The 16450-nt window shown below is 42.4% G+C and overlaps 1 protein-coding gene across 1 annotated transcript in view; it reads right to left on the reverse strand.

The window, feature by feature from the left end:
- Window positions 1-5179: 5179 nt before the first annotated feature.
- Window positions 5180-16450, reverse strand: part of nkd2b (NKD inhibitor of WNT signaling pathway 2b) — a 36989-nt gene continuing 25718 nt past the window's right edge. Inside the window, exons 4-10 of the mRNA XM_036539214.1 lie at window positions 12260-12320; window positions 11309-11436; window positions 10051-10146; window positions 8540-8690; window positions 7947-8037; window positions 6885-7018; window positions 5180-6404 (exon numbers count right to left, since the gene is read on the reverse strand). Coding sequence (XP_036395107.1) covers window positions 5791-6404; window positions 6885-7018; window positions 7947-8037; window positions 8540-8690; window positions 10051-10146; window positions 11309-11436; window positions 12260-12320 — 1275 coding nt within the window. The 3' untranslated portion in view covers window positions 5180-5790. The remainder of the gene's footprint in view (window positions 6405-6884; window positions 7019-7946; window positions 8038-8539; window positions 8691-10050; window positions 10147-11308; window positions 11437-12259; window positions 12321-16450) is intronic.

The following is a 16450-nucleotide window of genomic DNA, read 5'->3' on the forward strand; positions in this document are numbered from 1 at the left end:
CAGCTACATAAACAACGCAGATGGAGATTAAGCAACTGTTCAGCTAATCACCATGTTTCAAACACAGCTCAGACAGGGCTTGTGGAAGTGTTGTAGGGAAGCAGGTGTTTTTTAGATTCAGTTACACCTGTCTGGTTATACATGTGGTCGAAATACACTACATGCAAACCATTATTTGTAAAACTCATACACAAATGCATATGCAACTGTACAAACCGTGTCACCACCAAACACACAGGGATGTACACACACCCTCACAATTATACACATGCTCCCAAATACCCACTCTGAACATTACTGTGAAAGCATAAACAAGTATACCTTGGTCAAAGAAACCTCTGAGAACAAAGTGCTTTTGTAACAGAGAAATATATGGAACAATTAAAATCTAACATTTGTTCAGTAAATCTTTAGAAATCATGGGAAGCAGTCTGAAACAGTGCAAATGCACCAACGTCTTGAAAGAAAACAAATTATGCTTTTTTACATTATCAGAAAGTCAAGGAAGAAGTTTGTAAATTTGCCTTTAAATATATTTTGTAAATAAATGGTCTCCGCATCACTTGTCCCTCTATCATTGCTCATGAATGGCAGCAATTAAGTAACCATAGCAAAGGATGAAACATAAATAAAATGATCTAGATGCTGACATGTCGACACTATAAGGAGGGTAGAGTTGCGATAAATAAGATGAAATGGCATGTATGTGTAAATTACCACAGCTTATATAAATCCTCAAGCAGAAAAGGTGAAGACTTCAGCACCTGATATTAACAGTTGGAGCTAAGGCAGTTGTGATTACAGTGCTACAAAGGAAATGTGTGTTGATGCTTAATTAATGTGTGTTCCATATGCATGTGCAATTCAATTTTGATGTTGCTTATTGTATAACTAAGTGCTTTCTGTTGTCCTCAAATTAATACCTACATATGGCAGGTTATTTATGTCTCTGAGGAGATCTAGAAACAAATCCAGTCAGGTAACTGAGGTATGTCTGTATAAAGACATATCTGCAGTTACACTTACATGCATACTTCCAAATCTACACTTACAGTTAGGATTTATAGGATAGAGAGGCCCCAATGTGTATTTTCTCAGAGTTCAAAAGACAGTTAAACACGAAAAATCCCATAACCCCTAATGCAAAGAGCACAGTGTCACAAACATGGCACCTTTACCTAATGCAAGAATATCCCAGCATGCCCTCTTCCCTGGTCAACCCATCTCATTGCCTTAGAGCACGACTACCAGACCCTGCTTCTGGTGCAGCAAGTGGGTGCCAATGGCCCATTCAACAACATTTACACCATGTGATTCAATTTGCCAGATGACAATCACACATGGGAACCATGACACATTTATACTAATTGCCTCACAATTAACAGGAGGAAATATTTTTAAACAGGAAGCGTACTGAAATAAACAGACATCTGTATTAAAGTTTTTGGTCAGTCCAGATAATATTGCTCACTCAGCCATCCATTCGGTTTTCGGTTTGGCCGTGGCATGTGCCTGTTTTGCCCCAGAGGTCAGAGGACAATGAGTGAATTCCACTGGGAATAACTCAGCAGGAACAGCACATGGGAACTGGGACAAACCCCGAAATAAACAAAAATTGCAACACATAACTTTTTTTTATCCATTACCATTTTGCTCTATCCTTTTACCATTTCTGTTCTGCAACCTCCCACATTTCAGATTCTTTTGCTGACAATACTGTGGTTAACAATCAGTAAGGGAAAAGTCTTTTAACACCTTCTTCAGTTTGATTGAAATTAGAGTGGAAAGAAAAAACCCCTCTCAGCTTTGTTTGGGCTTCCCCCTCTTAGAATTAGCCAACCATTTTCCCTCCAGATTCAACTCAAGAAGCTTGGAGCTTAATCAAGTGGAAATTGGAGGTGGGGAGTGGGGGGATGTCGGGTTGGGGCTGAGGGTAGAATGAAGCAATTGTTTGAGAAAGCCTTCACGCAGAGATTCTTTGATGTGGTTCTAAGGAGAAAGCTTTTCTTCAAAAAACCCACGACCTGTAAATATTTGCGTTGCATACATTATCAAATGTACATGCGTGCGGATGTAAAATATTCAGTTGGACGAAAAAAAAAACATTACAGTTTATTTACTTGCTTGTCACAACAATTTATTTCAGTGCTGGACACTGCCCCAAAAGGACCTCAAAATTAAACATTTTGCAAATCCTTTCTATTTTCTCTCTGCATGCCCCTGCCATCAGCCCCTTAATCGTGATTTTTTTTTTGTACTGAGAAGATTAATATTCCGAAACCCGTCCACCCGCTCTCCCCCATCCCACACTGGTAGACAGGCTCCTACTGAGCCTATTGTGTTGCAAGCCTTTTCTCATGCACGTCTTGCAGGAAGGTTTGGGTATTGGTGCGGAGAAAAGCTTAGCGCAACAAAACCCCGCCACCCAAAATTACATATGCTGCAGAAAACGGTATTTACGGTGCCAAACACATTAATAAAAATAGGTAATACAGGACAGAAAACCCCGCGATAAGTGTTTCAGTGATGCTTTCGTTCCAGTAGCTGTGGCTGTTTTGAACATAATTACTAAATTGTAATGTACATAATTAAAAAATACGTAAATAATATCATTATTAAAAATAATACAGCCGTCAAAGGTTGAACATTATACAGTCATCTGTACCGTATAACACTTCGTTTTTGATCAAGACAAATTATTAGCCTGTAGAAAACCATCAGAGAGGTTTGAAATACTACCATGCGTCCACTGACCATGCATGTAGAAGACCAACAAATACATAAACGTTTCAGTATCTCGATTCACAATAGTGTGGAATGTGCAACGTGGTTCAACATGTCTTCTTACCTTGGCGAGCTTTTCAACAGGTGCGCGGCGCTGTCACTGTCTCCTGTCTCAAGAGACACGCGAATTACCACCTGTTCCTCTTGGACCTCGACACACTTTACCCGCCTTAGTTTGCAGTTTATTCGGCGAAACGATCAAATTGCGGGCGAAAATAGGTCAAATAAGCACAGATTCCAACGCCACACCAAGTGAGGCGGTTGATGTGTAGCTACGACAGAGCATTGCGGCTGAGGTATTTCGAACAGCACGATTTCCAACTTTCAGCAAACTTTGGATGGAGATTTGTCAGCTGTCAATGCCGGGGGGAGGTTCTCCGAGCTGTACAAAGTGGATAGATTTGCATTTATTCGACCCTCCCCTCGCTTTTCATGGCCTCCATTGTTTGCCCCAGTCGGGGTTCTTATTTGCCTCCTGAAAAAAATCATTGACGGCCAGTGCTGAAAGAACGGATGCGCGCCTCGGAGGACAGAGAGCGATTATAATGTAGCATGAAATCATCTTCAGTTAACCGCTCTAATGACAGAGGTAAATGTTTATTCCCACAAACCATTAACAGAAACAAATAACTAGGCAGTGCATTTAAAAACTAATTAGGGCGGCATTGCAAAACTTTTGAGAAAATCTCAGACCGGGAGGACTTAAGTCTGTCCTGGTCATTCTGTTAACAGAAAAACTGTAGCACTGTAGGCTTGTTCACGCGTGCGACTTGGAGACACTGTTAATCACTGGTCTCTTGACACTGTTACTGGAGAAAACCGTTGTGTTTTAGGAAGATGTAAGCTTGCTGTAGTACCACCAAGACATATGGACGGGCTGTTCAGACAGGACGGCCGATAAAAAATACACCAATACATTTGGTGTGCTGTATAAAAACTGAGATTTTTGCAGAATTTGCTCCCAGCAGCTACAGCCTGGACAAGAAAGGTGTAAAGACATTTCTGTGCTCTTCAGTATTCCTTATCACTCTTTGCTCTCACCAGATATTTTTTATGAGAGACTGGTATCACTGGGGAGAACCACTGACTATTAAACAGTGCAGTGACAGCACTGTCAACGTGTAGGACATCTGATGTTTTTATATGAACTGTCTGTGGTAAGAGTAGTGAGAAGGAAAAAATGTAGACTAGAGGACTCAATGTTGATTTAAACATCATCTCTGCTGTCTTTTTGAATCTCCCCCTCACGTTGGCCACAAGATGGCACTAATGCACCGACATTTACCAAGAAATTGGAAAACGTGAACAATTTGGTGACACCAAATATCCTCTTGCAACAAGATCCTCAATTAACCACATTCTGAATGGAAATTCAGTTGCCTATGCCAACAATGATGGTGAAGACCCATGGTATGTACAGAGGCAGCTCTCCCGAGAGAGCCTGATAGAGTTCCTGAAGTGTGCATGTGCAGATGGGGCACCCTTTTGAAATACTAATTTTTGTGAAATTGACTGAATGTCCAGTGAATATTTTCAGTTCGTTATGTTCAGTACACTTACCACCTCATGGAATAATATATTTTTGAAGCAGTTAGCTACAAGAACATAGTGGTACTACGGACAGACTGCAATTTACGGCAAAGACGTATTCTGTGCCTAACCTTGCTCAGAGTCACATTGCATAAAGCCTGTAGGTATTGTACACGGGAATTAGGTTTCTTACTCTCTATTCTCTCTATTCTCTCAAGTGTTCCTGTCTGACACCCCCATCCAGTTACAGATAATGTCAGGAGAAGTGAGAGACTATTAAACTTAAGAATGACAGCTCTGCATTCATTCCGTCCTCCATACATCCATGTCTAGAAGGAGGTACTGGTGCCCTACAGGAGTTTTCTGTCATGGGCCAGACTTCATTCATGAATATTTTTAATGAGACTGCAAATCAGAATTCTTTCAGCTCCAATGTCAGAGAGTGAATTTTTTGTTTCGCACGAAAATTAGTTTCATCTATTGCATGGAGGACAAAAGGACAAATCTGCAAGTGCTACATTGCTTTCGGAATATGCTGAACCCCTGGATTTAACATTGCCTTATGGCCTTATTGTTTCTTCCTTGTAACACATTTTTTCAGAAATCCTCTGCAACTAACACTATGTGTAAAACACAGCAGAGGACCTCAACAATGGTGCAAATGGCAGCTAATAAACAGGCCAAAGAAATTCAATTAACAATATGTGTTTATTAAAATATATAAAAGACAATAACATATACATAAATGCATATGCATACACAGTGATAAATATGCATACACAGTATAATTATACAGCAATATATGTATATTCATATAGATTTTTATACATAAAGAAAGGCATTTTTTGCATTTAAACTGGCAGTGGTGATTTTTTTTAAATCCACAAAGGGAAATTCCTCCATCCTTGGCAAGTTTCTTGGAGGGGAAGTAGCCTTTTCAGTAAAGCTAAAGAGCAGCACCTTTCACCTGAGATCCACAGCTGGGAGAATGCACTGAGAACCATCATCAACGCAGAGCTACACACCCCCTACTGACACCCACTACATACATGTTCTTTCTGGGGACAAGTGAAACAATAGACTAAATGAAAAAAAATGTGATTGTGAAAACTGTACAATTGTTGAAATCCACACACACAACAGGACTGTGGAGGGGTTACCCTACACCCCTTTTTGGTAGAAAAAAAACAGATGATCCAGCGGGATTAGAATTTATGAAACAAAAACAGCTTTTGAGGAAATGACCCCAGTTTGTGGCAAAATTTCTGTCCAGAGATTTCGATGGCCATGAGTGATACTGTATGCATCAGCAGTGTAGAGGAGGAATGATTGGAGGGATGACTGTATGGTTCTTCAGATCTGTCTGTCTATCTGTATCTCTGTCTGTCTGTCAGTCAGCCCGTCTGTCTGTGCAGTCACGTCTGATGGTAGTGGTAGTGGTGTGGTCATGTCTGGTCGGCAGTGGTGGCAGAGCGGTCATGTCTGGTGGTAATGGTGGTAGTGGTGATGATGATGGTGTTCATGATGATGGTGGTGCTCGTGTCGCTGGACGACCGGAGCTACAAACCCAGGGCTGCCTGGCAGGATGGGGGGTTGCTCTCTCTCTAGCCCCTGGGGGGCAGGGGGTATGGGCTGCTGCTGCTGGGTTAGCAGGGGGAAGGGGGCCTTGGAGGGGGAGAGCGCGTCCCGGGCCTTGGAACGAAGACGCTTGCTGTGGCTGTGCTGCAGGGGGTGCTGGTGGTGGCTGGGTGTCGGCTGGTGCTGGGTCTGCGGGGGTAGGTGGTACACGTCCTGCCCCCCGAGCCCCGCCAGGGGCTGCACCATAGGGTAGTACCCATGACACTTGCTGGACTTTCCCCCTCCGTTACCTCCCGACGGGGTCCCTCCTACCCCCTTGGACGACGTCACCTTGGGGGATTTGAAGAACTGGGGGCCCCTCCCACGGGACTCGGTTGCAATGCAGTTCTCCCCCAGGGCCTGCGAGCGGCGCTGGTGGGCCATGTGCCCCTCGGAGTCCTGGGAACGGGACCGGCTCTGTGAGTGGGAGCCACGCCCATGGCTCTCCTGAGGTGGAGGCTGAGGAGGGGCACCTAGAAGAGGAGGGTTTCACAGGGTCAGTGCTTTGACCTAGCCAACTGGGCTACAGCAGAGTAAGCACGTCAGAATCCAAAGAATGGCATTTCCTTTTCTACAGCAATGGTATGTTTACTCGACTGCAGTTTTACATGCCAATTCCATTGATAAAAAATGGTGTTGTCCCAATCCAAGCACAGTATAACACAGTGTGATGGGGAAAAGTGAAGGGCAGCATAGCACAGCCCACCATGGCACAGAACAGCACATCAGAGTGCTGTATAGTATGACATCTAGTATAGTGTATTATACTGAAGTATGATATACAAAAAGTACTGCACCTTATAGTGTGGCAGGGTACGGTGTGCATGGCTCAGTGTGGCATGGCATAGCATAGACTATCATTGCACAGCACAGTACTACACAGCGAAGTACACTACAGGGCACTGACATAGATTAACTGACATTTAGGTATCTCTGATTAGCTGCATGGTTACCTGCTTCAAATCTAGAGGTATAGTTCTCTATTCCTGCCAGGTCCAGGTAGTGATTGCGTCTCTCTGTGTTCTCATCCACACAGTAATGGTTTCCTTCACCACTCGCTGCAGCCTCGTTGTTCTGCCTTCTAGAGCTAGATTGAAAGAAAAGAACTTGACAATAACGGTTTGCTGATTTGGAATGAGGGGATGGGAAAGGCAGGTACGCCTGACGATCCCACAATGTTACGAGGTGTACTGCAAGTGGAAGGCAAGTCAAAATGCTTGAGGCTGGGAAGCGATATGATATAAACACAGGAATAAAGCTTAAGACAGAGCATTGTGCTAAGATTACATTTCAGCAACAGTGCTCTGACTCTACTGGCACACACACAGATCAGATAAATTATGACAAAGAAAATAAGACTACATAACATTTGTTCATCATTAATCAAATAAAGTTGTTAATGTGGAGACTTCCTACTCAAAACCATAAAGAGCAAACTACTACGGCATGTCCATTATAAATATACTACCAGACTGCTGATGGTCTGTCTGCTCACCATGTGGCATGCATCCATGAGCCATGTTGGTCAAATACTATAAATAAATTTACATTTATGTAAATGTAAATGTAAATACTAAAACATTTCATATTCACCATGCACAGATTTCCTTCAGTTAACAACCTTAGACCAATCCACTTCTACCTGATTAAATGCATATTTCATTTTCTCTTTCCTTGTCACTATATGCTAGTAAGACATTTGAGCTTTTACTTGTCTATATGCTAATGATGCAGTTGTATATTACATTACATTACATTCATTTAGCAGATGCTCATATCCAGAGTGTACCCATTGAAGTAAAATGAGCAACAGTGTCAGGCCAGGCTAACAACATTCCCAGACCAGTGACTGTGAGCATGACACTATTCAAGCTCTACTACAAGTTAACTTGTGCAGCCTGACTAGACAGCCTAGAAACTAAGCAAAGGGAAGTTTTGGGACAGAAGATAGGTGGTTGCATCGCATGTACCCGACCCCACAGTCACACCGCAACTGCGTCCTCGTGTGAGCTCACCTGATGTGGGTTGAGAGGCGCTTGTCCGCACAGCAGGCCTCTGCCTGGTGACTGTGACTTGGCTCAGCCCGGCAGTGACCTGGATCCCAGTCTGAGGAAGACAGGGTGGAAGGCGACGGGGTCAGTATCACTCAGTCTCATTTATTTTAACTTCACCTGTTTTACACCTGCATGTTTTTTGTTTGTTTCTAAAATTTGTTGTTGTTTTAAATCAAGCACTCAATAAATTGAGTTTATGATAATAATTATTTTTACTTGGATCAGCATTTGAGTTGAACAAGAAATACACAGTAGTGGCAGAGAACATGTCTAAATTCATAATAATAGCACATTAATAATACACATTATCATACATTTTATTTATACATGATTTCATGTACAATACAAATTATACATGACAGGAAATATGACAAAAATATGGCATGATATATGATCACTTTCTTCTGTTGTGAAGAGGGGATTCATTCATTGACTGGATTAGCTATGTCAGTAAGGTACATTCCTATCATGCTGAGAAACTGCTGAGTGATCTTTGCAAATGTTCCCCCAACAGAAATAACAGTGTCAGAGCCAGAGACCCCTGCCCTGCGCACCTGCTCCAGGGCTGGTGGCGTCCCTTCTTCGAGCCGCTGGCTCCGGGGTGACCGTCAGCTTGACGCGCAGGGTCTTGCTCTTGCTGTGGGCGGAGTGATTGACGGAGGCGTCCACAACGTCATAGATGGTATGCATCAAGCTGGACATATCCTGCCACAGGCCAAACAGGTAATCTGGTTAGTAATATACAACAGCTTTGCAAAAATCTTACGCACATGGGTAATGTACCACAAATGGATGGCCTCGAGGGTGGATGTGTACTTGAAAAACACACATACACAAGACAGAGGGATGGGCAGACACAATTTTAAGTATGTTCCCTTATTTGTATGCTTGACAGTTAAGAGCCAAATTAACAACACAGGGCAGTTGTGGCAAAAGGAATAAAGCACCAAAAGTAGACACACTGTACACTGTAAATTCATGTAGCTGCAGATTTTATTGATAGCATGAACAATGGCAAAACACTTACACAGTGTCCATTCATAAAGCTGGATATTTTATTGACATCATCATAAGTGGTAATCAACAACTTAGCCTTATGAACCTATATGTCTGTTATAAACTGAGTCCCTTAACCATTGCACAACATCATTGTCCTCTGAATGTCACAATGACAACACGAGGGCATTCCAGCTAGCTCTAAAATAATGATAAGAACTTTATGGGTCCTGTTTAGTGGGTGTAAAAAGATGGCCAATGATCAAGTGCAGGTGGGTAGTACAATACTGAAATTATATGGGGACAGCACAGAAGGAAAAATGTTTTGCTTGTGTCATAGTTGCTTCTTTGCTCCTTGATTTTCATGGCTATGAGAGGGTGTAACAGAGGCGTGACCATTTGTTTTGGGATGTGGATTGGTGCTAATGCTAGGTGAAATAGTATTTAAATGGTTATGCCAAGTCCACAAGGTAAAGCATACTTCAAATGCAAACACACATGTGAGTGGCTGGAATATCAGAATCTTATAGGGGTAATGATGAGAAGACTTACTGAATAGGCCTGCATCAGGGAGGCACCTATGCAGATATTACTACAGTAATATTATTATATAAAAACCCATTAAAGTAAAATAATGATAACAAAAGTATCTGTTATGCTTTGTGATTAACTTTTTTCAAAACTATATCCATAAATACTATTTCAATTATATCACAATGACAAAATAAGCATGAAAGATTTGTAGTCAAGTATTTATTGTGTCAAAACCTGTCAGACTGAATGAAGCAACAAGCTGTTGCATGTCTCACGCTTGAGGCAAATCTCAAAACTTATTTGTCAGTGTTTATAAACTTATTGCATTCCTTCACCATCATTTCCACTTCAGCAAACGTTAGCTGTGTACACTGTGGTCTTCACATATATTGACTGGGAGGCATAGTTCGAACTGCTTCAGTGCTATCCAGCTATATATATGGATGATATATACCTGTAGGCAAGTCGCCTTGTGGGTAAGTGCAACACAGGTTCAAACTGACGATAAGGGGAGTCCCCCGATGGGGCACTGTACCTCTTTGGTTACTTTGCCGCTGTTGTCAAAGTCATACAGGGTGAAGATCCACTCCTGACGATTGTCCTCCTCAACTGACACATCACATTGCAGATCCTGTCACCACAGAAACACAGACATTTCCTAGAGCGGCAAGTGGAGATTAAAAAAGACACAGAATTCACACACCCCTACCATTTCATGTATATGATTATGAATACCTTTTTCTGACAAAATAAAGACATTAAGGAAAACCTAGTATGTAAGCTTCTTGCTGCAGTTTATTTGATATCTCTTTAAAAAGGACTGAGGTTCAGGCAAAGCTTTCCACAATAAGTCCCATCCCCTTTTTTGGAACTGAGCAGACATGAGTTGAGGGTGGAGAGTAGAAATGAGCAGGGATGGAGGATAGAATTGAGTATGGGGTGGAGAGTAGGAGTGAGTACTGGGTGGAGAGTAGAAATGCCTCTTCCTTTCCTTTCTTCCTGTACCAGGAAAAGGTTTTTAAACACAGTTCTCAGTTACATGTCTTTAGGGAGCCTGTGAGATTCAGCGGTATCCAGTGACCGGAGAGTAATTGGAAAAATAAACTGTGGAAGTATGGGCATTGCTGCAGCAGAGCGAGAGAGCTGACGCAGTGTGGAGGAGTATGTTAACTCGGTATGAGCCAGGAGGAGGAGGAGGAGGAGGAGGAAGAAAAAAACTGCTTTAATCCAAGAAGGTGTTCAGTGCTTCTCCTACACTTATGTAACTAAATAGATGTTACTTCAACATTTATACTCTCAGGAAAAAGTATATAAGTGTTGGCAGACTTAACATATTTACTCATCCACACAAGCAGACCAGCACACACACACACACACACATACACACACACACACACAGGCAAACATGCATGCACATGCAGGCAACATACATGAGTTTGTAACTAAAAGCAAGGACCTGTAATTGTATATGTTGTGGAAATATTTCAACTATGAAAGCCAGCAGCCAGATTGGTGCACACCTTAAGTGGGGTGTCAGAATGATAGAGTTTTTATCCCTAAAATTGGAAACATGGAGCTAGAAGAGTGGAGTATCTGGCACTGGAACTGCAAAAACAGGGAGCCAGAATGGTGGAGTGTCTGGCACTGAAACCAGAAACAAGGAGTCAGAATGGTGGAGCGTCTGGCACTGAAATCAGAACCAAGGAGCCAAAATGGTTGAGTGTCTGGCACTGAAACCAGAAGTCAGAAGGGTGGAGTCTGTGAAGCTTTTGGAAGCGGGGAGAAACCCTCACATCAAGGCTGATGCACTTCTTCCCAGAGGCTCTGCTGGGATCCTTCAGCATGTCCTGCTCCCCCTCCTCTGTGTGCAGGAACTGCGTGTAGTTCTCACATCCCTCAGCCTTCTCTGGAGGAAGCACCACTGTGAAACACACGGATCAAGTCATTATTTTAAATTCCACCACTCTGACCAGCCACTTCGTCACCCTCAGGTATTTTGTCACATTATAAAACATACAAATAATGTCAGAACAGAAACCAACACTGGACATCAGTAATGCTCCAAACAAAATATAAAATGCACCTATCTTTAGATTAACATCTTCTATCCACTATGCTATATCACCACCCCACTTTCCACACTAGTCACTATACAGCTGCAGTTGGTGTAGTATCTCTTGGAAAACTAATATTAGGCACCTGAAGTAACTACTTAATCAAGCTAGACCAAGGTGGAGATCAAGCCTTGTGAAAGCATTTTTTTTAAATTTATTATATTTTTCTATGATATCATAACTAAAATTGCAATTCAATATTTACAGGTTGATCTTTCTGCTCCAAAACTCTCAGTAGTGCTATTTATATGGGCTGCTGCTACAGATCTAGCTGCCAAATCGTGTTCATATTTAGGATTAATATTGACAAAATGCTAGTGCCAAAAGAAATGTTTCACTCACATAAATGACCAAAAATAAAGGGGGAGGACTGCTTACACTTGTGTGACCGGTGCAACACTGAGAATTTACTGTTATGTAGTAACTGTTCTCATCATTTTTCAAATGGAAACTCAATCCCATAGCTACTATAATTAACATATTTCAGATTGGTCACAAATGTTTCTAAATACAAGATAATTGTCTTAAATACAGCCGAACATAAATTACACTAGCAGGATTTTAAATGCCCAAAAAACAATATGGAATCATGTTAATGTAGGCGAAAAAAAAAAGTATTTTTCTACTTACCCTCTAGGGGACAGTGATGCTCTACAAATTGTCCATCCTTCGTCTCACCAGTTGCTAACTCCTGGAGTAAGGAGAGTGTGTGTGTGTGTGTGTGTGTGTGTGTGTGAGAGAGAGAGAGAGAGGAAAGAGAAGAGAGAGAGAGAGAGAGAGAGAGAGAGAGAGAGAGAGAGAGAGAGAGAGATGTAAGTGAATCTACAGTTCTTTGACCACAGACGCAGAGAAAACAAACATTTCAAGCTCAAGCATTTCCTACTCTGGGATGGCTGGCTGGGAGATGAGAGAGAGAGAGGGGGCGGGGCAGGACTGGGCGGCGAGCGCTTTGAACATCTGCACGCTTATTGTGTTTCACTGTCTGGGTCAGAGGATCATCACCACAGCCAAGCCTTTCAAGCTGACTCCAACTCCCACAAATTCCTGTATACATCCAAAAAAACCATATGCTCTCCATCTCTCTGCCGTGCTCACGGAGAAGGGCCCACCATATTTAGCTGTAGCTGACATGACTTCGCAGGGAGCTAAGCAGTGATTCTGGGGGGGGGGGGGGCTGGAATGGTTGGGTCAGCATGGGGGTGGAGTGGCTTAGTATTATTACATTTTTATATTTGCTCTTGGTAACAGTTATTTTTCATCACTTCTTCATTTTTTTTCACCTTGATCACCCCAGTTGAGAACTGATGTACCTTTTATGAATTTTCATTGTACTTGTAATGAACATTTAAGGATTACTTCAACTGTTGATAACAGAATATCTTCAAAAATCTATCCTGGATCTTAGTGTCTCTCCAGCTGGATAATAATCACATTCCTCGTGTATTTCATAATTCTGTAACCCAGATATTTATCTGTAATAAATGTTTGTTCATTAGTTCATAGTTAACGTTATATGTATTTAAATATTGTCCCCTTTTCATTATTAATATGTAAATATTTAATATTTAAAATGCTGGAAGGACGCTAACATGCAATGGATGTAATAGCTAAGAGGGAAATCCAAGAATTTTGTTGTCACAGACTTCTCATTATTACTGTATTACATACACACAGACACATGTGCACACGCACACACACACCAAAATCCTAAATACTGTCTATGACCAGGCATTAAACACACATGCTCCATCAATATTGTCACAGACGCACAATGACTCATGGACACACATAATCTAATCCATCACACACATATTCAACATACACATGTAACTCTACAGACATGCACAAATGCTGTACACAACCCCATATGTGAAGCACAAACCATTAGAAAACACTGCATTTCCGCATACACCAATATCCCCTGCATAAGTCTGTACATCTCTTTAAAAAGCAATCTGTAAAGACCACAGGTACCATAAAAAATCCAAACCTAAAATAAAATCTACATATCTGCATGTGTTCTTCTAGCTGACACCCCATAGCGCCAGGGTGAGTGGTGCCATTCACCAGTGTCAGAAAGGACATTCATTTTTTTTTAACTTTAGAGGAATTTCAGGAGAAACCTGACCCTGTAATCTGCCCCTGACCATCACCACAGAGGGAGAGCTGGTGTGTGTCAGGGTCACAGCTAGGACACACTGAAAATTGGGCACTTGGGACAGAGAGGAAAAAAGAGAAGATGAGAGTTATGCCTTGAAAGGAGATGACTACTTTCCTCCCGATAAAGCAGAGAGGCCGGTCCTAGAGGGCCACAGTGGTTATGGAGCTACCCCTGTGCCTGGAGGGGTATAGCATGTACAGGGTTTCATTCAGCTAAGCACCCACCCATGCGATTCAAGGAACCATTGTTGTGGTCAATCCAGTATAGCTCCTTGAGGGCATTTAGTTCCAACAGGACAGGGATTTTAGGAGAGCGGGAAAGCCTGTGTGGATCCCCCCCTCACAAAAAAACCTGAGGTTGGTATCCCTGGGCTACAGTGTGTGGTCAGGTTATTATCTACCTCTGGAGGCCCTGCATGAGCTGTGGAAGGAAGCAGAGCCCCCTCCTCTCTGCCCCAAACAAGCAGCTGTCATTAATCAGGACACTCAGTGGGAGATCACCTCTCTCCTCTCTATGTTTCACTCTTGTTTTTCACAGCCAGGCCTGCTGTTTTTCTTTCAAAAGCCAGGCTCCTAAGATTGTCTCACCTTTGCCTTTGCTTCTCAATCAGTAACTTGGGCAAAGGTTTGGCCGTAACAGGGAAGTTAGATGCGGAACCCTCCTTTCAGGAGTTTTATACACAACACAAAAAAGTTCTACTACTTCTTGGTTAAGGACTGCCCGTAGGCATTTCAATTGTATTCCTTTGCAGGAATGAAAAGAAACGGCATCTTGCAATTTTGGAAGTAGGACAACAGAGCTTGTCTTTCAACTAATGTCCATGAAAAAAATCAATTGGAATTACATCACACTTGCCTGTCACAGTATAGCCTGGCTGAGTCTAATCTGAGCCTTCATGGTAAAGAATCTTTGCTCAAAGATGTCATTTAGGTTTATAGTATGACATACAAAAGATACCTATTAGGTCACAGGAAGGGCTGGTTCAGCTTTGAGAGAGATGCAGGGTGAAGCAGATTAAAAAGGTAAAACTTACAAGTTACATGCTCCAGGGCTGCAGCTGCTGTATCCCTAAGTAAAGCTAATGAACCTCAATTTCTTCTGAAACAAATATCGAGGTGAATAAATGAATGACGCGTAAACACTTGAGCCATGTCACTTACCCTAAATAAATACATGAATAATTGAAATGTCTCTGAAAGTGTTCATGGGTGAAAATGGGTGCACCCACCCCGCTGATTATTCCTGAGTTTGGAGTGAATCACAGACCTATCGCCGGCGCTGCCAGCGTTTACCTCATCCTGCATTGTAAAGTGTAATGCGTTAAGTCACACATGGTATTTTCGACAGTAAAATAATATCACCCACTGGGTTGTTGTTCGAGCCCAAATGTGCATACCATATGTTTAATTAACTAAGAGACGGCACAAAACTGTGCACACTGGGCGTTTTCTCATTCCAGGACCATCTGATCAGCATCTGGGTGATGCACTCACACTCCAAGGAAGCCAGAGCCTTTCTCCCCCTTATGCCATTAATGGAGGATTTGAATGGATTTACCCAGCAGTTTTTATCAGTTCTGGGGTGGGGGGGGGGGGGGGGGGTGAAGTTCAAAGAAAGTTACTGAAGTTTTAAGTCATTGTGAAAATGACAACAACAAGCGAGCGCAAGTGTCTGAACCCAAAAAAAGAAAATAATACATTTAACAATTTCAAATCTGCAACAACATGTCACATGGAAACATAATGATATTACAGACTACTCCCCCCAACACACAGACACACACACACACACACACACACGCACACATACACACACATAGAAACGACTTAAGAACCAAAGCATTACATATATCTACGGAGATACCACACATCGAAAAAAAATAACTCTGACAGATACAGGAACTACAAAGACCCTGAGAGCAGCGTGCTGACTGCAGCACTGCCAAGCTTCCGTCAGGCTCAGCCTGCTGCCTGACTTTCATGTGGGATAGGGTAACCAGGGGAAGCTTTCATTACCAAGAGCCAGGTGACATCAGACCCCCACCCCCCACCCCTTCCCATTGGTGTCGACCCCCCAGCCTCCCCTCTCCAAGCTGGAAAACACTGCGCCTTTGTTCTCCCTGTCTTCCTGTCACTTAAGTGCCCCCCCCCCCCCCCCACTACAAAGTTTGACTTGACTATGAATGTTCTGTATGTCTGACTCCACCTCAAGAGGCAAACTCAGAAGGGACTGTACTGACTAATTTTTTTTCCAGTTAAATTCATTTAAGTGAGGTACCTAGTCCCTTTATTTTAGCCGTCCCACGCACCTAAACCCCACAACAACCACACAGACTCTGAGTAGGACGTGACGCTCTCTGAATGTTATCTTGGTTGTATTTTTGGTGCTTTCCAGCAAGCACTAAGCTATAAGGATTTTACCTGCCTTCCTAGTATCACCACAATAACACAATATCAAATATGCTACCCACATTGCTCCCAGCTACGCTGGCTGATGACACCAAATTTAAGACAAGATATTGGGCCAACAATACTATCATTGGCAAAGGGCTCTATATCATGATTTAAATTATGCTTCCTGGGAGGCTTGTAATGGACATATAGCAATATAATTTGCATCTGACAAAATCAAATTTAAGACCTGGTTATGCACTGTTTATT

Source organism: Megalops cyprinoides, chromosome 10 (assembly GCF_013368585.1).
Source record: "Megalops cyprinoides isolate fMegCyp1 chromosome 10, fMegCyp1.pri, whole genome shotgun sequence".
Taxonomy (NCBI): Eukaryota; Metazoa; Chordata; class Actinopteri; order Elopiformes; family Megalopidae; genus Megalops; species Megalops cyprinoides.